Source organism: Osmerus eperlanus, chromosome 8 (genome assembly GCF_963692335.1).
Source record: "Osmerus eperlanus chromosome 8, fOsmEpe2.1, whole genome shotgun sequence".
Taxonomy (NCBI): Eukaryota; Metazoa; Chordata; class Actinopteri; order Osmeriformes; family Osmeridae; genus Osmerus; species Osmerus eperlanus.
In genome coordinates, this window is record NC_085025.1 from 7,894,263 (window position 1) to 7,919,446 (window position 25,184).

General features: G+C 45.5%; 3 protein-coding genes across 3 annotated transcripts in view; 1 reads left to right on the forward strand and 2 right to left on the reverse strand.

Moving 5' to 3' along the window:
• Window positions 1–2,508, reverse strand: part of fndc1 (fibronectin type III domain containing 1) — a 27,218-nt gene extending 24,710 nt beyond the window's left edge. Inside the window, 1 exon segment of the mRNA XM_062467018.1 lies at window positions 2,416–2,508. Within this exon segment, the coding sequence (XP_062323002.1) occupies window positions 2,416–2,493 (78 nt within the window). The 5' untranslated portion in view covers window positions 2,494–2,508.
• Window positions 2,509–3,784: 1,276 nt separating this feature from the next.
• On the reverse strand, window positions 3,785–5,663 carry cimip2c (ciliary microtubule inner protein 2C). The gene is made up of 4 exons (XM_062468284.1): window positions 5,514–5,663; window positions 5,100–5,373; window positions 4,892–5,001; window positions 3,785–3,998 (listed from the first exon to the last, which is right to left on the reverse strand). The coding sequence occupies exons 1-4, from the start codon at window positions 5,630–5,632 to the stop codon at window positions 3,881–3,883; spliced, it is 621 nt and encodes a 206-aa protein (XP_062324268.1). The 5' UTR covers window positions 5,633–5,663; the 3' UTR covers window positions 3,785–3,880.
• A 1,185-nt stretch (window positions 5,664–6,848) lies between these two features.
• The window catches only part of otofa (otoferlin a), a 50,022-nt gene continuing 31,686 nt past the window's right edge, over window positions 6,849–25,184 (forward strand). The window contains 3 exon segments of the mRNA XM_062467017.1: window positions 6,849–7,254; window positions 10,744–10,802; window positions 20,351–20,439. Of these exon segments, the coding sequence (XP_062323001.1) occupies window positions 7,176–7,254; window positions 10,744–10,802; window positions 20,351–20,439 (227 nt within the window). The 5' untranslated portion in view covers window positions 6,849–7,175.

Below are 25,184 nucleotides of genomic sequence, written 5' to 3' on the forward strand. Positions count from 1 at the left end.
GTGTGTTCAGGGGCCAGGTGCTACCTGTTTACCCGATGGGCACGGCGCCTAGTTATGACATCATGACACGAGACGTGTCGGCGGGAGGACTGACAGACAGCTGAGTGGCAGGTGAGGAGGTCAGGCCAGCGCATGTCAGGTGATCAAACCAGCCTGCCGACACGATGGAAAATATTAGTGACATGCAAAAAAAAAAAAAATCCCTCTCACACCTTCTCCCTCTACATATCTTTTCTCCCCTCTCTCTCTCCCATTTCATTTTTCAACATGTGGTTCAAGTTTTAGAATTCCTGATGCTCAATCGAGTCATGTCCGTCAAACCCACCTCAAGTATTCCTCTTCATGAAGTGGAATGGAAAAATGACATTCCTGTGGCTTGCAAGGACATGATCCTCTCTCTTCCTCATCTCCATCGCTCCCTCTCTGTCTCTCTCTCTCGTTACAATGTTCAGCATCAACATGGCCTGGCTGACCTTAAGCAATGATTGGGAGTTGAAAACTCCAGCTCAACCAGTGAGAGCAAACCAAAAAGTCCCTTAGTCAATAGGACCAGGCCAAAGACTTCCTTAGTCCATGAGAGCAGGCTAATAATTCCTTTAGTCAACATGTGTACCCTTCACACTAGTTCCTATAGTCCTGGTCTTGTAGGGTCACAGAGTTGCAGAGTCTAGCCCTCTGCAGCTGGCGCTAAAGATTTGTTTTTCTGTAGCTGATAAATATCTCTTTATACAGTCTACAGGAGAAGAGGACAATACAAGAGAGAAAAAGAGAGACAGTATGATGGAGAGAGAGAGAGAGAAGTAGAGAGAAAATAAGTGAGAGAGAAAGAGAGAGAGAGGAGAGAGAAGACAACAACAAAGTACCACAACAAGCAGCTGCTGAGTGTCTCAGAAAGCATAAAATGACCTCACTCACTGAGCATGTCCAGACGGGGGAGCAGAGAGCGAGAGAGAGAGAGAGGGCGAGAGAGCGAGAGGGCGAGAGAGAGAGAGCGAGAGAGAGAGAGATTAAAAAACGATAGAGAAGAAGTGAGAGAAAGAGCTAGAGAATCAACCATTGTAACGTGGCATCTTGGTTAGCTCTACTCGGATTAGTCATTTTACGCTCCAAAACTCCACAGATTTATTTTCTCAACAAGGCCTTTTGGCACTGGAGGCATCTTATATCTTACTGGATGGATGTGAGGGGGGAGGTGGGGAGGGCATCCAAATTAAGCAGTGTTTAGGCTGTTAGTTTCCCTTAAATATGAGAAATGCACCGCTCTGCTCCAAAGAACCTCATATTTAGGGCCAATCTTAACTGTATCTTCATTGTTGAGCGGTACATGACAACACGAGCAGATCCATGGTTATTTATTAAATAAACAGTAGAAGTCGAGAAATACACAGTCTTCCCATGAGCCACCTGTGCAAACTGCGGCCAGCCCGGCAGAGCGGGAACCCCGGGGGTGCGTAATTACGCACAGGAGCAAAGAACCACAGCGCGCTCAACAAGACAGGAGGACTTGATAACAGGCAACTGCACAGCTGGGGCGCAACGGATCCTGAGGATGATCGACAGAAACATGATGAAAGCGTCCTACCTTTTTCCCTTCCCCTCCTCCTCCTGATCCGTCTGGTATCCCCCGCGGTGTAGGATTATCACGGACCTGCTACCGCGGCCAGATTACGTCACTATTTTGGCGCCATAACATCCATTACAAATCAAAGCAAAGTTTCCCTGTTTTTGTTTTTTGTTCCGCTGGTGGTGGTGCTGATTGTAATCCTATGTCATATGATCTAACATTTGTCATTTTTAATTTCACTGTCAAAGCTACTTCAGCACGCGCCTATGAGGTTAAGATCATATTCCATGACTGCTGCGTTCACATGGCGACATCACATTTTCCTTTCCAGAGGACGATGAAAGAAAGGTCCCGTGGTAATACATTCATTATTATTGCTTGTTTCAACTTATGTTGAGGTTAAATAATGTTCTTTCTTTTACATCTGTGAACGGTTAAGCACAGTTTTACTTTTAAAACGTTATTTTTCTCATCACCCACAGAAAAGTTATTTTAATCAAGATGATCTACACTATCAACACCACGTGCGTAATGCGTGAAAAAAAAAGGCATACAAAGAAAGACACATGCACTACAATAAACAATCACAATGTGTCACAGACTGAATTACAAAGATCCACGTCATTACCCAATCCACACAAACCTGCTGAAACTACAGGAAGACCCTATGTGACCCACGCATGACACAAAATTTTGATTAACAACCTATTGCAGAAGGCTTTCCAATGAAGCAGCTGGGCAGGAGTCTGTAATAAACTGATCGTTAGCAATACGCGCATTACAACAGTGAGGGACAACCCATCAGAACAGTTCACACACCTGTGAAGACCTCCAGTCACATGCGGAGGGATCTCACCTGTCAATCCGGGACTTGATGCACTAAAGGTGAGGATGAGCGCTAGGAGAGTCCGTGCTGCGGCGGGTGCCATAGTGAGTATAGTGCGCTGTTCTTGCGGCGCAGCGCAACGGAGGGCTAGAGGAAGGAGAGGGCAGGGACACTAGGAGTACGATTTGGACAAACTTCTGGCACCCACTTCACCATGTGAGTGTCTCCCTCTTCCGGGGAGGAACGGAACTGGCCGGTGGAATCGCCGAGATCTTCCTAACTAACAGCTGGGACACATGTCAACACGATACAAAAGGGACCAGATGAATCCACATGAGTCAAATACTCTTTTGGGTACTGTTTCTAAATGTAGGCCTTAAATTATGTGGTTGCTATCCACTTTGGGCAAACCCGGTCATATACTCGTACATATTTTTTGTGAACAACTTTCATTAAGCTCACTCTGGTCTTATTTGTAAACAGATTTGAGCGGGCTGGGTGACACAGCCTACACCAAATTAGCCTAATTAGTCTATATATATATATCTACCTAAATAGTTTAAATGAGTTCTCACGTGGATGAGAGCAGGATGCTTGACTCCGAAACAACTGATAGGTCATAAATCTGTTCAAAGCGTCCTCTCAACATCTGCCGTTTGACTTTTGGGTTCATTGTTTATGCCCGGATTTCCCGGGAAGGGGGTCGTTCGAAACCTAAACGGTTTTATTGTTCCCTTGACAACGGAGGTAATGAATTCCTGCCATGGACCAGTCGATCTAATGTAGGCCTACACTATTGTCACCCTTGTTTATCAGTATTGCAATTAAACTTTATTGACTGACACAGAGACCTTCATGTCAATATGAGTTGACATAAACTCTGTAATCTATTTATGCATCCAGAAACACAATATAGTCTTGGCGCTTGGACTGTAGCCTACTCATGTAGGCCTATTTCCCACAAGGGACTAATCGTTTCTGGTTTTGGTAGATATGCAGTCAAGTATTTAAACAGTAACGTCCAAATAGGCTACAGTACACACAAGTTCAGATCTCGGCAAGTGGAAGTTTTAGACTCCCTATCTAGACATCATTCAGGATCAGCCTTGAGACCTTCCACAGTTCATTTATGGCAAAGTCCTTAGAGGTATGCAAGCATTGTTTTTTTATGAGCAAGTTCAGAAATTTTCTGTAAACACCTTAGTTTGTCCATAGGACACTAGACTTTTGTGAGTAGGCCTACATGCCTAAACAGCATTACAGACACTCTTTCCTGATCTCACAACACTCGGGTAGGAGTCCACTTTAAGATTTAGATCGAGCAGGGTCAATCACGGTCCTAGAAATGTAATTCCATACAGACACAGACACGGACACTGCAAGCCCACTCTCTCCCTGTTCTTTATCTCCTTGAACAAAACGAGGTCAACAGCGCCACCTGGTGGTTGTAGGCTGTATCTGCGCTGAAGGAACACCGTCCGGGGCTTTCTTTATCTGCGTTCGTAGAACACATCCCTCATACAGCGGTCGTCCAGACATGTTCTGATCCCAGAAGGGAAGGTCTGGTAGCGACGCGTGGATGATGTCTTCTCCGTGGGGAGCATTGGTCTGAGGAGGGTTAGGATGGGGAGATGCGTTGGGAGAAGTTGGGGGAGATTTCAGTAACCACATAAACCTTTACATATCTAACACATAAACACATTCAGCGTTCAGTGGTTTAGAACTCTGTCTGAACCCTGTTTTGTAGAACAGTCAGCTTTAAAACAGTATACAAAATCAATAAAGCACTAACAAAAATAAGAGAGGACATCAACCGTTCTTAATGGCTTTGTTGTCATCACAAAATCAATAGGATTACCAAACTATTTCCCAAGTCAAGTTGAATATTTGTGTCGTTTCAAAAACAGCATCACTTTTACAGTCTCAACCAAATAAAGTAATCACCTCTACTGTTTCGATCTCTAGGGATCTGTATTCACCTGGCAGCGAGTCTCGTTTCTCTCTTTCACCCCCCTCACCCCGACTCTCCTGTTACCTCATCAGGTGTTGCAACATACAACAGATTGTCTAAAAGCTGAAGGCACAGTGCTGTGTGTGTGTGTGTGTCTGTGTGGTTTTATGTACAGGGCCAGCTTTAGTTCCCCCTAATAAATGCTTAATGAAAGCTTTCAACAGGGTGTGAAAAGTAAGACTAGTTCAATGATCCACCTTCAGGGGAATGCATTAGCCTGCGATCACATACAGAATGTTGTTATCAAAATATATAAACCTATTAATGCAGAATAGAAGAGATGTACATATCAGTGGTAGCAAGTTCACATTTGTTTCTATTTTATTTAGACTTTTACAAAATATCCATATCCGGTTTGTATAATATTCACGTTAAACAGTTCAATAGCCTTGGCCCTACAGCATATACATCTTTGTATCTTTCTAGCTATCTAGTTATATAGACCTACTGGACTATCACCCAGTAAAGTATACTGTGCTTAAGATCTTACATATTCTCCCGCGGGTATTTCTCAACATATTTCACGGGAATAACGAAGTGAGTGACGCCTAGTCGAGTTCCTGTCTTATCTCGGTACTTCTCCCGGTGTTTCTGAGCGAGCTGCATCAGGAGAAAAATAGCACCAGACAAAACAGTTTATTAATGTAGGCTTCGGTTAGACATAGGAATACACATCGGTCTGGTCTGTCTTCTCTCACCTGGCCGAAGTTCTTAATCGTCTCATGTCGATTCAAGTCCACATTATACCGGGCCCAATAAGGCATGCTCAGAGCCCATTCCCGGTTCTCGGTCCGGTGGGCTGAAACCAGGAGCCCGTTGTTGGAGTAGACGGACGGGAACATCCCGCCACGGTTGTATGGGCTCTTGCTGGAGGACATCGTGCTACTGCGAAAGTCCTGGAAGTATTTGATAGTGGTATTCCCAAAGGTGTCGCCGTATCGGTTCTTGATGTTTGGAACATGGCCACAATAGCTTGGAAAACCAAAAGGAGAGCGAGAGATAAAATGATGATAAAGACATTTTACGTTCAAATCGTAGGCATAGGCCAGTTCTAACTATTAAGCAATTTAGTTAGGCTACAGCCTATAATTCCCACCCCACATCTGGCTTACCCAGGCATAAGGGAAGGTGGAATATAGGTCGCGTTGTTGTGGGTGATCAGTGTTCCGTTTCCTCTATGTGCCATTTTGCTATTTTGTACCCAGGGCTCGGCAGCTGACCCAAACACCATAGGACTAGCAGAGCGCGCAGTGACCTCGTCCTTCTACACGCTCTCAGGCAAAACAAGGAAACAAAGAGTTGCCTGGCAACAGCCCTTTACGAAGCTGAGGTCATAATGACCAAAATTAGCCTTTTTTAGGGATCCCAAATTGTTGAATCAGTCATTTCCCGATTGGCTTGAGCTATTCCATGTAATACTAGCACACGGAACATGCATGTGTATCGGGGGCGTCGTTAGACCCTTTTTACTGGGGCACGTGCCAAATCTGCTGTTCCCCAGTAAAATCAAAAGTTTGAGTTTTAACAATTTACTTTATTAGTCAGTGCATTAATTTAGATTGATAATCCCGCAGTAGATACGCAGTATCCCAATTAACTCTTATAAAAGTGTTTAACCGAAAACACAAACCTATATGCATGCAGAATTCCATGTCAGTGCGCTCTTTTGAGCTTGCCAAATAGCCACTGCAGCACGGACACAGAAGTCCAGGGGGGTATTCCAGAAAGCAGGTTATGCAACATAACCGGGTAAATTAACCCACCAGCTGATTCACAATGTTGCAGCAACCTATTGGCAATATGGTATGTCGCATAACCTGCTTTCTGGAATAGGCTACCCCCCCCCCCCCCCCCCCCCCCCAGGTGTCGGACTCGGCACACAAGTCAGAATTGAGGTAGGCTAAGAAAACATTACAAAACTAAATGATAATTTGAAACAAAAATTATATAGGCCTATCAATCATCTTATTTGGACTAAAACATACAAACAATATTACATGAAGCTCAAATGAATGCGAAAAAAATATGCGCGCTCGCATTAACTAGGCTATGGATGTCCCTGCCAAAGCTGATATCAATCTTGCGTCGCTGAACTGTTGTATATTGGGTTAAGCAAGGGGAGTTTCTATAGCATAGCGCATTGTGCGCATCAAGCTTGAAAGAAAAAAAGGGATATGAATTAGGGGCTTGTGCCCCAATAGAGTTTGATGTCTAACAACACCTCTGGTGTGTATGTTCAAATATTGATTGAGTTTAAAATGCTATAGGCCTACTCGTTATTTTCTTCACATAACAATACACATTCTTAACTAATTGAAATCCAGCCTTTCCTTTCAGTCAAGAAAATAATCTCTCCTCTTCCCGTAGAGCCAGTGCCCCACGCCCTCCCTCCCTTGATTTTTCTTTGGGGGGGAAAGCTCTGGCTACACAGCCTATACCTTCTACACGAGCATGTCTGGGGCAGCGAGACCCATCCAGCCCATCCAGCAACGGAGCGTAGCGCGGGATAAAACGAAAGCGCATGAATAATTCACATCCTCTCTTTCTATCAGAGCAGGAAAAACTAGATGCGTTCTGCAGAATGAAGATCTTCTCACAGACGCGATGAAATGCTCTGAAAGATCACTGCCAATTTAGGTCATACACACAACTAAGTTTAATTTGTTTTATTATTTTTTGTTTTAAGCACAGTAACGCATTTCGTTTGATTGGAATGAACTGGGATTGACTGGAATAAGATTTTTTTTAAAGAAAGAAAAAAAGAAGAAAAAAACATGGCTCTTTTAGTTCACCTGAAGACGGTAGCCAACCTTCGCGGGAAGGGAGACAGAATCGCCAAAGTTACATTCCGAGGTATGAATACGACTTTGTGCCTTTTATGTTATATTGTCAAAACCTATTTGATTCACTCTGCTTACGGTGTGCGATCCGATCCGTACCGAACTCTTTACCTTTGTGGGTAATCCAAACCCAGAAATAGCCATGTATCCAGATATAGAAGGATATTTGATGGTAGGCTAGCGCCTGAGATGCGCTGAGAAGTTGGAAAACCCCCTCTTCCTCCGCAAACCCGGGAGACCTGGTTTGAGACGCGCCTCGTGAGCTCATGCGAGTAACTCTTTACGCGGCGCTATTGCAGTTTGTCAAAACAATTTCATGTCTTCATCTCCCATACATGACCGCATTAAGAAAATGTTGCTTTTTTCAGCAATTTCTCGGTTAGCATTGATTGCGAATAGGAAAGTGTGCAGATGGTGTTTTTTGGTCATTTCTTATCTTCGTTATCACTCAGGAAAGCATTTTATATGGATCAAGCTTACAAGAATGTTTATTGCATTGTTATAGATCAGTAGGGGAATTGCCTTCACCGGTCCACCCGTTTCACGACTTCATTTTACGTTTTACAGTCCCAAACGGGTCACCCTCCCAGCTCCTAACAAAGCGTGTTCTCACTGTGCACCATTAAAATACATCGATTTTTTTCCCTCTGAAAAAAAGAGAGTCCTGTACTATAGCCTAAGGAGAATGTCCCGCGGTGGTGCCCCACCAAATCTGTAAAATATTGTTTTTATCAGGACATGAATTTGTGGCGCCCTAGTGGCTTCACATGGCTGAGGTCCTTCCGCAGGGGTCCGCGTTCGACTCCGGGCAAGGCTATGTACTGCATGTTATCCCCTCTCTTAGTATTTTATGTCTCTCTAACTGTCACTCTCAATAAATCAGAGAAAGCGCAAAAAAGATTAGGGATCTGATTATCTTGGAAGATCATACTAATCATAGTGTGTGTGAGTGAGTGAGAGAGAGAGAGACATAAGGAGAGTAAGTGAGCAAGTGTTTGTTAGTCAGAGAGGGAAGATGATCCTTTCAGCACCTTGGAGAGCACACACAGGTTTCTAACAAATGTCCCATACAATGCCACTTTGGATCTCTCCAAAGTGTTGAGGAACACTTGGCTTAACAACCTCTTCTCTGCTGTGGTCCGGGAGAAGGTATTGCATCCACAAGGACAACTCTGAGAGGCCCAGGGGGAGAATTTGCCTAAAACTCCTCCTGGGTCCTGGCCTAGGTACCAATCAGGATGCTGATTCCCTCTCCCCCTCCCCCTCCCCCCTCCCCCTCCCCCTCCCCCTCCCCCTCCCCCTCCCCCTCCCCCTCCCCCTCCCCCTCCCCCTCCCCTCCCCCTCCCCCTCCCCTCTCCCTCTCCCTCTCCCTCTCCCTCTCCCTCTCCCTCTCTCTCTCTCTCTCTCTCTCTCTCTCTCTCTCTCTCTCTCTCTCTCTCTCTCTCTCTCTCTCTCTCTCTCTCTCTCTCTCTCTCTCTCTCTCTCTCTCTCTCTCCAGCCTTGGTCTCTGGTACATGCTTGTCAACATGTCTTCCTGTGTAGTTTCAGCTCAGGCAGTTTCCTGTCTGGAGAGGAAGTCCTGTCGGAGGAAGCCACTCCCAGATATTAACTATCCCCATTCAGGCATATCAAAATGATATGCAATATCCAATTTGGTAAATGTTTTGGGGACATTATCTTTTTGGGAACATTGTGTAAGCTACCCTGTTGTAAAACTGTGACTGCCCTCATTAAAGAGCAGATACTTCAGCAAACTCTAGGTCTTTATACTGAGGCTGCCTCACATGTCCATTCCACAGCCTCAAGCTAGCTGCTGCAGTCATTCCGCTGTGGAAAAATAAACGAGAAATTAAACGATTTGTTCCGCCCAAGGAAATTGTGTCAAGTTCACTTGAGCTGAGTTTAAAGTACTGATTGCCTGAATATCTATGAAGTTTTATCATGTGGGGGTTGGTTTAGCTCTGTGGTAGATTATTTGACGTCAGATCAAGAGGTCTCAAATTGAAATATCCCCTCTGTACTGTATGCCAGTTTGGATGAAAGCATATGATTATATCTTTCTGACTGATTATAAAACACAATACTTCTAATGTCTCCAATATTGTCTATTTCTTTCTTTCTCACTTTTTTCTCACTTTCTTTCTCACTGAGAGAGGTGCTGTCATGCACCATTCTCTACCCCAGACCTCCTCTGCTCTCCTTTTCTTTCTTTTATCTTCGACTCGCTAGATTGTGCATTCATCCCACTTCCTCTCTCTTGATGTTGTTGTCTTGTTAAGTGTACCTTGCATAATATTCAGTGTGCTTTACTCCTCTGTGTCTTTGTCTCTCTGTCTCTCTCATCTCCATCCCTCTCCATTTAAACCCGGTAACTAATGAGGCTCACATCTCTATTAGAAGGAACACATTTTCACGACATTGCTGCTGTGGAGGTGGAATCAATTGTTTACTAAACAGCTTTAAGTTATAGACACTGCTCCATGTACTGTGGAGAACCACACAGTCTACCTGTGCTGCCAGTGATGAATGTATCTCTACACACAAACACACATCAATATCTCTCCATCTTGGTCTCTCTCACTCTCGCTCTCCCCTCCTCTATCTATCTCCCACACACACACACCTGCACTTATACAAGTAGCTAGCTTTAAAACAAACACATAATATTATCTAGGTATATGTTTTTATTAGGACACCTGGTTCTTATAACCTGTGATTCATGTGTTTATGTATTTTTAACACAGAGAGATTAGTTATGGTGTCACCAATCTGCCAAGCACAAAGTGATTCATTTCCTGTACAAATCAGTTACCTCAGGGACTGTAATTATACGTCTGTTGTGTGTGTGTGTATGCCTGTGTGTGTGTCAGTAAACATCAGCTGTTCACACTAAGCAGACAGGACTGAATGCAAAAAGCTTTAGACATGCAATGTTAAGTATACACAGACACAAGCAAACAAGCACAGGCCCAAAACAGCTCACGTATTTATGAGCTTCTACTCAACCTATAAATTCATACAGAACAAACATTCAGTGAATAACCTTCACTGTTTAGTAAGCCATATGGTTTCGTTTTTCAATGCAACAGACTGAGAAAGTATTGAATGTACAATATACGTATATACATAGTACATTCTGTGTCTTACCTTTAACATTTTCACCTTCAACACATTGTTGTAATACTCACAACTCCTGTTAGTCTAATGACCGTGATTAATCATTTGGATATCTATTTTTTTTCAGTTCTTTCGTTTGTTCTCTCTCTCTCTTTCTTTCTCTCCCTTCTTCTCTCTATTGTTTCAATTTTAGTTTTCCCCCAGTCTACTTATGTAGCTAACGGTGGAAGATAATCCTAAAATCTACTGTTGTCTTGTCTGCTCAGTGAGCCGGGTCGTCCTTGTTACTTTTGTCTTCAATCAATACATAACCTTCATTGGTATGACTATGTTGTCTGTTGGCCGTGACTGTCACCTCTGACAGTGTCCCCTGTCTCCCCTGCAGGTCTGTCCTTCTACACGCGTGTGCTGGAGAACGTGGGAGAAGAGGCCAGATTTGAGGAGGTCAGTCATTTTTCGACACGCTCCACTACCTCCTTTGACCATCCAATCAGCTATCACTTCCTACTTTGAGCGTCCAATCAGCTATCCATATATCATTTTGCATGCTTTTCTACGATTAAGATGACAAGTGATAAAGCAAGACGAGACAAACAAATGGCCAAGACCAAATAGTGAGGGTTTGTGTACAGTAGATAACCCAACCAGGGGGCAATTCATCCCCTCGGTTTGAGGGGATGAATGCAAGTGTGTGCGTGTCTGTGCGTGAGTGTGTGCACTCCTCTTTACTGTGGGATTGTTGGTGCAGTGTTTTTTTCTGTAGGCTCATGTCAGGTTTGGTAATCAACTCAGTAATGCTGTTAGATACAAGGACACCCCCCTGGGAGGGGGGAGGAACAGGAGAGGGAGGGAGAGAATGAAAGACCGAGGTGTGGGGAGTGGGGAGGAGGTAAAGGAGACGGACGGAGGCGATGAATGGAAAACCGGGGGGGATCGATTGACATGAGAAGGAGGGAAAGAGGGAGGGATACATTGAGTGAAATAGACAGGGAGAGAGGGAGCCCACAGAAGACAGACCCAGTCCCACAGGGAGCTGCCAGGGGTTTTGTCTCGTTGAGGAGGTTCAAATTGTTGTCGAGAAGAAGAACACGCTCCCTCGATGGAGCCCTGAGCCTGCTTCCTCTGCTGATAACAAGCTCTATTGTTCTGAGTCTAATCAGGGAGCAGGGCTCAACTGCTCGCACACATACGCACTCTAACATCAGACACACTGAAAATACAGAAAAACAAGAGGGATGCAAAGGCCAGTAAAAAGAGAAGCGGAGGAGAGATAGGGGAGAAATGTGATGGAATTTGTATGATTAAATATCTGAGGTCAGAAGAATGTCTGTATCTGTTAATTATTGAAATCAAGGATGAGCAGTTCTAAAACAGTACCATACATGATGTCTGGAGTAGAAGGACACTCTTTTATACAGTAATTCCAGACAGTTACATAATTAGTTAAATAGTTCATGTCTATCAAAAGAGGAACTCTTCAATAAACAAGAAAGTACAAAAAGGAAATAGTTTGCAGAACTTAATACGGATGCTCAATATTAAAAACATAGCTTGAGACAAGAAAGAAGAACTTGTCAGCAAAAATCCCTGGAGTATGGGCAAAACAGCCAGGGTTAAACAGTCACATTTGTTAGACGTTTGTCAGCAAACGGAAACTTAAGCAATACTGTCTTAGGCCAAAAGGTTATGCTAGCTTTACAGAAGTTAAAACCTCAGAAATAATTGTTCTAGGCCAAAGAATATTATAGACATCTTAAAGAATAGTAATGTTCTATTACAGAAAGACACAGGGAAAGACAGACAGAAAGACGGATAGACAGGGAGAGGCTAATGTGCACAAGTCTAATGTCTCAGTTTCACAAGTAGGCTGTTGACTCAGCATTAGAGTAGTACTCTTTAGAGGGTCCAGTGGGACTGAAGAGAGATGATAATGTAGGACAGAGTCTTACCCAATACCTCCCCCTGCTACTCTGTCATTAGCACCACTCAACGTCAATGACACCTCCAGGCTCACCCCCAGGGCTGGTCCGCCCTTCACTTCCTCTCAAGCATTGTGTGTGTTTCGGTTTGAATGTATGATGACCATCAACATCATTTCCATCACTATAATTTACATTACATTTAGTCATTTAGCAGACGCTCTTTAATAATAATAATTATTATCTTCATCATCGTCATCAGCGGCAGCAGCAACAACAGCAGCAGCAACAGCACTATCCTATCACCTTTATCCTCATCACCATCATGACCATCACCGTAATCGTATCTTCAGCATTGTCATTATTATCATCGTAATCATATTCGTCATCCATAACATCATCTGTTTGGTCTCCAGTAGCATAGTGTATCTAGAGCTAGCGACAGAGTAATGGTGGCTGATCTGCATTCATGATTCATGTGGCCTTGTGTAGAGCTTTGCTATTAGCAGCCACAGCACAGACACAGAGCCACCTCCTCCTCACACACAAACACTGTCCACCACATACTCATCCCTTCGATGAGTAGAGATTATCCAGCACACTCTCTCTCCTGAGGGACTGCGGGGCTGGGGCTGGGACCCTCCCATACAGACAGGAGACTAATCTGTGTTTTGACTATGATGCAGATACGTTGCTTTACTAGGAGGGCTTTCGATATTTTGTGTTTAACCAAAGGATTTGCCTTTTTGTTTGCCCCAGGCTTCATGCAACACCGAATACATCTACTTTAGCACCAGCCTGCTTCTTTAGTGAGAGACGTGTTTGCATCACTTACCTGATCGCTGTGGCAGATCGAGCAACACAACGTGAAGGGAATCATCGCCCACTTGGTGATGGGGTTCAATTTACCAAGTGCCCCTATTAACCCACTGCCCTGTTTAAGATAAGATCGCTGTCACACTAACCAGGTCACTGGAATTGTGTTGCTCCAGGAAATCTCCTTGTCTGAGAGAAAAAGAGTGGTGGATGTGGTCTGAAGACAAGAAACGGAGTTGGGATGTCTTCAGAGCCAAAGACAAATATTTTTTGCGTATTTTGTCTTCAAACTCCTGCTGTGCTCACTGAATATTGGGGATGAATGCAGAAAAATAGGCTTTCCACCCAGATGGAGCCGGAGGGAAGTCTGAATGAAATTTCCTCACTGAATATTCTCTCCCCCGTCGAGGGCGCTTCTGTCTGGAGGCTGATTTCATGGCTGTTCATGGCCACAAAATCTGCACCACTCACTGCTCGTCTTTATTCATTACTTTTTGTTCACAAAGTTTCATGAGAGTGAAGACACACACACACACACACAGTTTCTAAGTAGAAGATTGCATTCTGATGTGTTCGTGCATCTGCATACAAGTTGGCTCACTTGTCCCTCAGCACCACACAGGAGAGACAGGCACCTCTCACCTGACTGCTGCACCACACAGGGGAGACAGGCACCACTCACCTGACTGCTGCACCACACAGGAGAGACAGGCACCTCTCACCTGACTGCTGCACCACACAGGGGAGACAGGCACCACTCACCTGACTGCTGCACCACACAGGAGAGACAAGCACCACTCACCTGACTTCTGCACCACACAGGAGAGACAAGCACCACTCACCTGACTGCTGCACCACACAGGAGAGACAAGCACCACTCACCTGACTGCTGCACCACACAGGAGAGACAAGCACCACTCACCTGACTGCTGCACCACACAGGAGAGACAAGCACCACTCACCTGACTGCTGCACCACACAGGAGAGACAAGCACCTCTCACCTGACTGCTGCACCACACAGGAGAGACAAGCACCACTCACCTGACTGCTGCACCACACAGGAGAGACAAGCACCTCTCACCTGACTGCTGCACCACACAGGAGAGACAAGCACCACTCACCTGACTGCTGCACCACACAGGAGAGACAAGCACCACTCACCTGACTGCTGCACCACACAGGAGAGACAAGCACCACTCACCTGACTGCTGCACCACACAGGAGAGACAAGCACCTCTCACCTGACTGCTGCACCACACAGGAGAGACAAGCACCTCTCACCTGACTGCCGCACCACACAGGAGAGACAAGCACCACTCACCTGACTGCCGCACCACACAGGAGAGACAAGCACCACTCACCTGACTGCTGCACCACACAGGAGAGACAAGCACCTCTCACCTGACTGCTGCACCACACAGGAGAGACAAGCACCTCTCACCTGACTGCTGCACCACACAGGAGAGACAAGCACCACTCACCTGACTGCTGCACCACACAGGAGAGACAAGCACCTCTCACCTGACTTCTGCACCACACAGGAGAGACAAGCACCTCTCACCTGACTTCTGCACCACACAGGAGAGACAAGCACCACTCACCTGACTTCTGCACCACACAGGAAAGACAAGCACCACTCACCTGACTGCTGCACCACACAGGAGAGACAAGCACCTCTCACCTGACTGCTGCACCACACAGGAGAGACAAGCACCACTCACCTGACTGCTGCACCACACAGGAGAGACAAGCACCACTCACCTGACTGCTGCACCACACAGGAGAGACAAGCACCACTCACCTGACTGCTGCACCACACAGGAGAGACAAGCACCTCTCACCTGACTGCTGCACCACACAGGAGAGACAAGCACCACTCACCTGACTGCCGCACCACACAGGAGAGACAAGCACCACTCACCTGACTGCTGCACCACACAGGAGAGACAAGCACCTCTCACCTGACTGCTGCACCACACAGGAGAGACAAGCACCTCTCACCTGACTGCTGCACCACACAGGAGAGACAAGCACCACTCACCTGACTGCTGCACCACACAGGAGAGACAAGCACCTCTCACCTGACTTCTGCACCACACAGGAGAGACAAGCACCTCTCACCTGACTTCTGCACCACACAGGAGAGACAAGCACCACTCACCTGACTTCTGCACCACACAGGAGAGACAAGCACCTCTCACCTGACTTCTGCACCACACAGGAGAGACAAGCACCACTCACCTGACTGCTGCACCACACAGGAGAGACAAGCACCTCTCACCTGACTGCTGCACCACACAGGAGAGACAAGCACCACTCACCTGACTGCTGCACCACACAGGAGAGACAAACACCACTCACCTGACTGCTGCACCACACAGGAGAGACAAGCACCTCTCACCTGACTGCTGCACCACACAGGAGCCCCCCCCATCCACACCACAACAACAAACAAACCTGTTTTGGGAAACAGGAATGCTTTTTTGAAAGGTCACGGTTAGCAATGAAAACTATAGTCATCATAAAGTCCCACATACCATTCGAAGGTAGTTGTCTAGAACCACAGCTTTACAGAGTAGATAAAATTGGGTTCAGATGTAATAGCCGTCTGTTCTTACAGGCCTTCAGGTAACCTGCTGTGCTGGTGAGGTATCCGTGACGACGCCCCTCCATCACCCTTCCACTTAACGATCCTCCATATGTTGTGGCAGGTGTGGGCGAGATAACAATGCTTTAATTGGTACTGCAGTCCTGAAAACTAAGTGACAATGAAAGTCACAGTTAAATTACTTCAATGAAGTTCGTCCTCCAAACAGCAGCAATTCTCAATCCTTGTTGAGTTTAAAGGTTAATTAACTTAGGTGCATCGGTGGAGTGCATATGTGTTTAAAGGAGGAGGATCAGTTTAATTACGTGCGTCGTCAATCAGGACCCATGTTGAAGGACATTAATTAGTAACACATTTTCCTTAACGATGGTTGTGATTGTCACTGAACATACGCTAATGTAAAACATGATTGATTCCACTCAGTGCTTGTAATGCCACATTATTCTGTCTGACAGATTGCAAGTAGGATTTCGAGCATGATGAATTATGATGAGATTGGAATGACATTTTACATCCATTTACTTCGGCTAGTACTGCATTAATATTTATGTTTGTTTCCAGTATGAAAGGTGTGGGGAGGGAGGTAACAGCAAGGTCTGAAGAAGGAGGGTAAGACAGGGACACACTGGACAAGACACGGATGGACAGGCCAATTGATGAACTAGAACTGAACGATTGGTTTAGACAGAGGGAGAGGGGGATGGAGATGAGAATGGGAGAGCGTGGGAGTGAGAGGTGGTTGAAGAGTGGGAGGTAGAGGGGAAGGAGGAAGGAGTGAGATAGGTTTGGATATTGACCAGATTGGAGTTCTTAAGCAGACTCAAGCTTATCAGAGATACCGTTTAATCTGTGAAAAGCACATACACACACGCATGCACATAAACCTCAATTAGTTTTTGTACACGCACACACACAAACGTGTATGTAATATTAGGGTGAGTCCCTTTATTAAATAATTTAGGTCCAGAGTTGAGCTCCACATTGCAGCACTTTCAGTTCCTGTGAGGATGTGAGGGATACTAACCCAGGATACGTTAAATATTACATCACTTCCTCAAAAAATGACTGAAATCTCTTTCTCCAAGAGAGGAGTTATCAAAGTGATGAGAGGCAGAAACGTATCTTTTTGTACCTCTTTCACATATTTTCCTACTCGAAGTTGATGTTTGAGAAGTGTACCACTTATTAAGGGAGGTGGCGGTGGAAGAACTGGTTCACAGCAGATGTAGTGGATAGGAGCCCTTCGTCAGCACCTGCACGCAGAGACTGAGGTGATGGCGAGGCTCCTCATTATGGATACCTCATGCATTGAAGCAACACTCCACTGTCAGAGAGAGGGAGGTACAGAGAGCGGTAGGAACGGAGGGAAACGAGAAAGAGATATAGTTGTGAGCATCCCTGCTGTACATTATTTATTCCAAAGCTGCTCATCCACCGTATCTATGGCAACAGTAAAGAGGAAAGTTATGGGATGTCATCCGGAAGAGCCGCGGTTGGCCCCACTCGGCCCGCCACGCCCAACACTCATGCATCATGGGAGTCATATCTCTGAGTACTTAGCCTTTCAAATGTGGAGATGTGCACCAGATGATTCTGGGGCTAGAAGAACACCTGCCATTAGAAGAGACTTAGTGCTCTCATTAGAGAGGGAAAGAGGGGGGGGGGAGGAGAGAGAGAGAGAGAGAGAGAGAGAGAGGGGGAGGGAGAGAGGGGGAGAACAGAAGCAAAGAAAGCAGTGCCAGAGCAAGGAGAGAGAAAGATAGAGAGAGATAGAGTGAGAGCCAAAGGGAGAGAAAGAGAGCGAGAACCATTTCAACCACTGAAATCATATAAAGTAGGACCAGTCAAAGCAATTGGAGATATTACTTCCAGAAGGTCAGTTAGGTGGAAATGTAACATGGAATCAAACTATGACGGATTTGTTTAAAGTTGAAATTGACTGACATCACCAAAGTGCACTGTACGCTCACTTAGCCTTGTGCTCCTCAAAGTGACGATCTGAGGGTGAGTCACAGTTCTCCTGAGGTGCCACCTCACACCGTGACTCATTGCCTCACACCGTGACTCACCCAGGTGTTTCATTTTGGGATAACTCATTATATCCCTCCTTAGTCTCCATCAGACAGGCATGCCCTCTATGGGTAGTTTCATAACCAAGCGGCCCTTTGTGTCTCTTTAAGAAGACGTTGTTGATATTGGGACCATGGTAGGTAGCGATGGCGGTCACCATGACAACACTGAATGACACACGATGGGTTTGAGGGCATAAACAGAACCCGTTGTGTGATTAGTGTCAAGCATGAATAGTAAATGTGTTATTTGTATATATATAATCCTACTGTATACTGTATATGTGTGGATACACTATTAGTGTGAATATAAGATGTTTGGTTCTGCCTTTACTCTTTGTTTTGGTCCCCAGCGTGGTGTTCCTGTTTCTACAGAACAGGAACACCAAATGACAACAGTGGGAAAGCTATAGAGATGACAGCCAGTTAAATGTGACAGGTTCCTCTGTTGCAAAATCATGGGATGTTAGAAGCCTTTCATGGACCGAGAGACTGATCGCAAACCATGCAGCAGAAACACTGCTGCTGGTGTGTGTGTCTTTGTGTTCTGCTGGTGTATGTGTGTTCTGCTGGTGTATGTGTGTTCTGCTGGTGTGTGTGTGTGTGTTTGTGTTCTGCTGGTGTGTGTGTTTGTTTTCTGCTGGTGTGTGTGTGTGTGTTTGTGTTCTGGTGGTGTGTCTGTGTTTGTGTTCTGGTGGTGTGTGTGTGTTTGTGTTCTGGTGGTGTGTGTGTTTGTGTTCTGGTGGTGTGCTCTCCACACTGTGTGTGTCTTGCCGGTTTGTATTTATGTCCTGGTGGGTGTGTCTGTTCTCTCATTCGTGTGTGTGCCCCCTAAAATATTTGACATTACGCCAGTACAGGACCAGATTACCCAAGATCCAGTTCAGCCACACGCACACACACACACACATCCTGATGTGTTTATTGTTGCTCCGCAATGAAGCTGTACAGCTTGGTCTGTGTGTGTGTGTGTCCTGGGGGTATCTTCATATGTGTGTGCCTATACGCTCTATACTCAGTGTGGGAAATACATTGAATGTACCCTTTCCAAAACATTATACATTTTCCATAACTCCTTTCCATAATGTATGTACTATAGTGTACCTTAGTGTGTGTGTTAGTGTGTAAGTCTGTGTATGTATACAGCATCTACAATAAGCAGCCCCATTAGTGTTCAGATTGTGTGTGTCATCATCCGTATCCACACCACACTGTTCCAGGCTGCTCACACACCATGGAAAGATATTCACTGTTGATGAGATAACTCCACATGGAGTGAGTGAGCATGTGTGAGTGAGCTCACTGAGACACAGAGGTGAGATATGGACAGCAGTCTCACACACACACACACACACACACACACACACACACACACACATGCATGCACACAAGCATGCAACTCATCACCACCACACACACACACTGCCCTAAGGGTCATGGCTTGGCAGCTCTGTCTATCAGTGAGACAGACTCATCTCTCCAGCACCAGCTCTTGACAGACCGGCAGGTATAGTGGCTTAATAACACGCCTACATACACACACACACACCCTCTCCTGCTCCGAGGGCTGTGTCCCAGGTGTAGGGATGACAGGGGCAGGTGGGGACCCAGGGAGCAGTAATGGGACAGGGTCTGATGGATCTGCCCCAACAGAGCCCTGCTCAGGGAACCTCAGGGTCTGCTCTGCTGACAACACGCTTTCAGCAGAGTGTTACCTATCACACCAACTCCCTCTCTGGAGTCTGAATTCTCCTCAGTCATCATATCTACTAAACAGAACAGCTTAGATGGGGCCGACAAGTGGCAAAGACACACTCAGCTCGCTGCAGTATGCTGCAGTCATGCACTCATCACCCCTCTACTGCTGCAGCAAGCAAGTTAGAATTGAGCTCCTACTGAATAACTACCAACCATGTTAGGATTAGTCTCATTGCAGCTATGCTAATGCTAGCAAGCGTCTCTAATAGCTGTGGCGTCTATCCTGTCCTCTAGTATCCTAGCAAGGAGATTATAAACATTGCACACGGTACGGATGGAACAAGGGCCTAAACCCACACTGAGGTAAATTGCCCTGCTGATTGGCTAATAAATCACAGACAGCCAATTAGAGATGAGATAACTGAAAGCGACAATGTTTGAAACCATGCAGTGAAACCATGGCTGTGCTGTTTGTGTTAAGTAGTACTGGGCCTCTTCAGTTTGATTCACTGCCTTACAAACGAGCCCATTCCGTACCTAATTAAAGTAGATACAACATAATGAAGCTCCTTCTGTATTTTCTGTCCTTTCAGTGGAAACTGCACAGCAATAGCTTCAGTTTATCTCAACAACGTCCAATTAACATGTTGTTGCACTTCCCATTCTTTTCCTGCTGCTGCTGTTTCCATTCTGTTTCTCTGGGCTCTCCTCATTAACGCAGCGTCTTAAACGCAACCCAGAGATTGACCTTATGCTTTTCTTCTTGTCGTTCCAGCATTTCTGTATGTGCCAGGAAGAGTGTTTTAAATACCCAGCAGTCTTCAGCAGAGAAGTCTGCTTTTTTCTTACCCTCTCACCTTTTTTCTTATCTCTCCATCCAGACGTTTCGATGGCCCATCGCCAGCAAACTGGACGGGAACGAGATGTTGGAGATACTAGTGTTAAACTACAGCAAGGTCTTCACTAACAGGTAAAACACACACACACACACTCTCACCCCCACCCCACACACACATACTACATGCAGACACACACACTTCCTGTAAGTGGACAGTCGTCAGCTGTCTCCAGTGTATCTGTGAGGAGATGTGAGATCTAATCAGAGAGAAACTAGCTGCACTAAGTGACTGCCTTGTCCTGTCTTCTGAAACATACACTTTGCTCTACCCACTCAGTCCCAAGTGTCACCACCTACTGTGTGTGTGTGTGTTTCTGTGGTTGTGTGTGAGTGGAGAGGTTGTTGTGTGGGTGTTTTATGAGGACGTGACTGTATACTCCATTGATGGGCATCCTTTCTGACATGTTTATGCAATGTATTTTGGCGTGTGTTTGTGTGTGTACTTGTGCGTGTTCGTGACATTGTGTTTCTGAGCTCTTAAAGAGATGAGTCAGAGGCGAAACTGTGTTCCAGGTGCAGGACCTGAAGGAAGAAGGAATACAACAAGCCTGTCGTGAAATGCACCCCCCTCTATTGTCTGTTCTGTATATCCCAGCATCAAATGATTCTTACTGTGCACTGAGGGCACTAGTATGAGTAACCACAGTAAGTTTCAGGCATGTGACACTTTCCTAGTCAGAGTTAGCAGGGGGTGCATTAAGCCTGCCATGAAATGCACCCCCTCTATTGTCTGTTCTGTATATCCCAGCATCAAATGATTCTTACTGCACACTGAGGGCACTATTATGAGTAAGCACAGTAAGTTTCAGGCATGTAACACTTTCCTAGTCAGGGTTAGCAGGGGGTGCATTTCATGGCAAGAAGGAATACAACAAGCCTGTCGTGAAATGCACCCCCCTCTATTGTCTGTTCTGTATATCCCAGCATCAAATGATTCTTACTGTACACTGAGGGCACAAGTATGAGTAACCACAGTAAGTTTTAGGCATGTGACACTTTCTTAGTCATTGATGGGCATCCTTTCTGACATGTTTATGCAATGTATTTTGGCGTATGTTTGTGTGTGTGCTTGTGCGTGTTCGTGACATTGTGTTTCTGAGCTCTTAAAGAGATGAGTCAGAGGCGAAACTGTGTTCCAGGTGCAGGACCGCTCCTACCTGTCGTCCTGCTCTACTCTAGACCACAAGCACAACACATAGACAACCCTGGCCGCCTGCTATTAGCCTTCCTGTTGTTAGGCCCATTGGCATGTGAGTGAGATCAGGGGGATGCCAGCTGTGCAGCTGCCCCACAGGGGGGACTGTGTCTGGGCAGGGTCATGCTGAGCTGGAACCCTCTCACCCTGGAGCTGCTGGTACTGCTGGAAGAGAAAAGCTTCAAACACACTGCTTCTCATGTTTAAAGGATGTTCCCACACCACATGCATGCGCACACCGCTTGCATGCACACACACACACACGAACAGAGCTGTGTTAGTAAATAATTGAAGGTGAGCCCTGCCCTAACATGTGTTGCTCATCTCACACCTGTTTCATATTTACACAGGATGATTCATTACCACGGTAACATATACTTCATCATGTTAGGCTATGATGAGTTACCAGCAGTACATTGTTCTGACTGACATTGATGCGGGGTGAAGTCAGAGAGAGAGAGGAAGAGAGAGAGAGAAAGAGAGAGAGAGAGAGAGAGAGAGAGATGAAAGAGAGAAAGAGAGAATAGAGGAGGGAGAGAAGTAATGGAGAGGAATAGAGAGAAGGTGGAGATGAGCGAGGGAGGGGGGAGACAGAGGCAGAGAACGAGAGAGGGATAAGGAATCTCCAATTACCAATAAACACAGAGACAGTGGTGCATGGGACCTCTGTTTGCTTTGATGGTATATATATATATATATAGTAATCAGAGGGTTGCCAGTTCGATTCCCGGCCGTGCCAAATTGTGACGTTGTGTCCTTGGGCAAGGCACTTCACCCTACTTGCCTCGGGGGAATGTCCCTGTACTTACTGTAAGTCGCTCTGGATAAGAGCATCTGCTAAATTACTAAATGTAAAAATGTAAATATATGAGTGTGTATCATTATGGGTTGTCAAGGTTTCTTTCAGCATCATGCACATTTGATTTTGAAGTATTCTGTTCTGCTGCAGTAAGGAGAGAGTTCACTTCTTAAATGTGAACTGGCTCCTGAAGCGCTTTTGCAGTTTTATGGGTAATGAGTGGCTTGAGCGTGACTATGGAAGCACAGCCAGACTCGAAAGTGAGAGAAGTTTGTGTATAATTCATGTGGATCCTCTCCTCCCAAACAGCTTGTTCTCACTCTAACTTGTTCCTTCTCACTCCCTTGCTCCCTCTCTACCTTTCTCACTCTCTCTTCTTCTCTCGCTCACCTCCTGCTCCATACAAACTCAAATCTCCCAGAAAAATCACCACACTCCTTTATCTGATGTCCGAGCTGTATTAGACAACTCTGTGATGATGCTGTTGATCTCACGCGTGAAACTATTCATTTGCGTTTCAAGTACTTCATTACTGTAATTTTTACAAACAACCAAACTGTCTAACCTTCGATTCCCACCACTAACTCAAGGCTGACCTAGATAAATAATTTGAAACTGGGAAGGAGCTGTACCCTGAATTATGAAGGAGATGAAAGTAAATTGTTTGGCAGGCTGGAATCAATAATGAATGGCATCTTTTGAGGATCTAAAGAGTGAGCCAGAACATGATAGTGTGTTTGGTTAAATTATTCAGGCCTTGTACCAACAATGGCTGAAAGAAAGCAACAAAGCGATGTGTTTTTGAGGAGTCCGAGACATATCGATCCCCGCCCAACCCTCACACAAAGGGAAACCGTTTGGAGGGGGGGGGGGGGGGTGACCAGGGGTAAGGGAAGAGAACTGATAGAGAAGAAGTATCTCTACAGGGTCTTTTACACAGAGAAAGCCTGCAGCTGCAGGAAAAGTTTCCACAGAAACTTTCACCACAGTGTCATCTCTCCATAGACTCAGCAGAGGTAAACTGCTAATCGGACCCAGAGTCTTATATTAGTCCTGATCAAAGAATACTTTTCTGACTGTCCTTCCCTGGGACAGTGCATGTGTTTGTATGTGTGTGCGTGTGTGTGTGTGATTGTTCATGTGTGTGTATGTGTGTCTGTGTTTGTTCTAGTAAGAAAGTTGCTGCTGTGTGTGTCTGTTTCTGTGTGTGTGTGTGTGTGTGTTTGTGTGTGTGTGATCGTGTGATAAATTGTTTTGGGGAAAACTCTTTAATTATTCACCCGGTCTAATTGGCTTTGTGAAAGAGCAGTGTGTTGTGTTACCACTCCTGGTCTGTTCTGTGGTGGGACGTCAGTCTATCACCAAATAATCCTATTATGGACCGTTTATTTGACATTAAAGATTTAGTTAGGCACATTACCAACCACGTCAATCATTTTGATACACTGTTATACAGAGAATGATGTTGATTCCTAAAGTGAAAGCTACACTTCAGATTTCATTGAAGGGAAAGTTCTGCCATTGTTGCTGTTCTGTCCACATGCTTTACAGCACAGTCCACACAGTCCAGAGTGCTGGCCACTCCACTTCAGTTAGCTGAAAGGAAGCTGTTGGGTTCGTTTTTGGTTTGTTTTCTATCTCATAGAAAACAAGTAAAGTCTGTATCTCTAGCCAGCAGTACATCACATGCAGGCTTACTTAAAGACAGGAAGTGAAAGAGAAACTGTAATTAGTCGTGCTGAAAGAACAGAACAAGCTTCTGCTGACAGCCGCTTAGCTGAAGCTGTTTTACCTCCAGGCTAGTGATAACAGCTAACGAGAAAAGTAGAAGGAAATGAAATGGAGGGATGGAGGGAGGGCAAGGCGTGGAGAGAGGGATGAAAGGGCTGGTGAAGGCATGTGTGTGAAGGGAGGGAAGGATTGAAGATGGGATGGAAACGGTGGATGGATAGTTGTAAGGAGGGTTGGAGGCAAGTCTACAGACACTCATTGGCATAAGGGTGTCAGGCAGAGGATGCGGTCTCCCTGTGTGTGTGTGTATGTGTGTGTGTGTGTATGTGTGTGGGTGTGTCTGTGGCCGAATCCCAATACTCTGTCTTACCCCTTACCCCTATCCCTTAGTTTTGCGCGTTCCCGTAAGAGTAAGTGGTGTCCCAAAACTCTTTTTGAGCTAGGGGTAGGGCTAAGACGAACAGGTATACACCCCTTAAAATCAAGTAAGGTCGGGAAGTTACTTGAAACCTAGGGGTATGTGATTACTGCGCTACCTGCAACAATGGCGGACAGATCATCCAGAGAGTCCCATAAATGTAATATTTTCGGCTTAAATAATTGATTAAAAAAATATTACAGTCCCGCATTTCTCTGATTAGCCTTGCATGTCTACAGTTTTAATTAAACTCCATTAGCATTAGTGGGAGTCAGGTGGCTGAGCGGTTAGAGAATCGGGCTAGTAAACAGAAGGTCGCTGGTTTGATTCCCGGCCCACAATTCAGAGAGGGATCCCCTCAGGAGGGGATCCCTCTCTGAATTGCTCCTCCCAAGGTTTCTTCCATTTCTTTTCTCCTGTTGAGAGTTTTTTTGGGAGTTTTTCCTTGTCTTCCTTGAGGGTTTAGGTTGGTTGAGGGGAAGTTCTATGGGCATATGTGAAGCCCTCTGTGACATGCTTGCGTGTAAAAAGGGCTATACAAATAAACTTGATTTGATTTGATTTGAGTTTCGAGACATAGGGCTAGGGGTAAACTAAGGGCTAGGGGTAATGAGTAGGGCTAAGACAGAGTATTGGGATTTGGCCTAAACCTCTCCTAAAGGAAAATTACTCGA

Coding starts and splice junctions, on each gene's coding strand:
- cimip2c (XM_062468284.1), bottom strand. CDS start 5,632: ATGGTGTTTGGGTCAGCTGCCGAGCCCTGGGTACAAAATAGCAAAATG. Junction 5,374..5,513: donor CCACCTTCCCTTATGCCTGG/GTAAGCCAGATG, acceptor TGGTTTTCCAAG/CTATTGTGGCCATGTTCCAA. Junction 5,002..5,099: donor CGATTAAGAACTTCGGCCAG/GTGAGAGAAGAC, acceptor CTCCTGATGCAG/CTCGCTCAGAAACACCGGGA.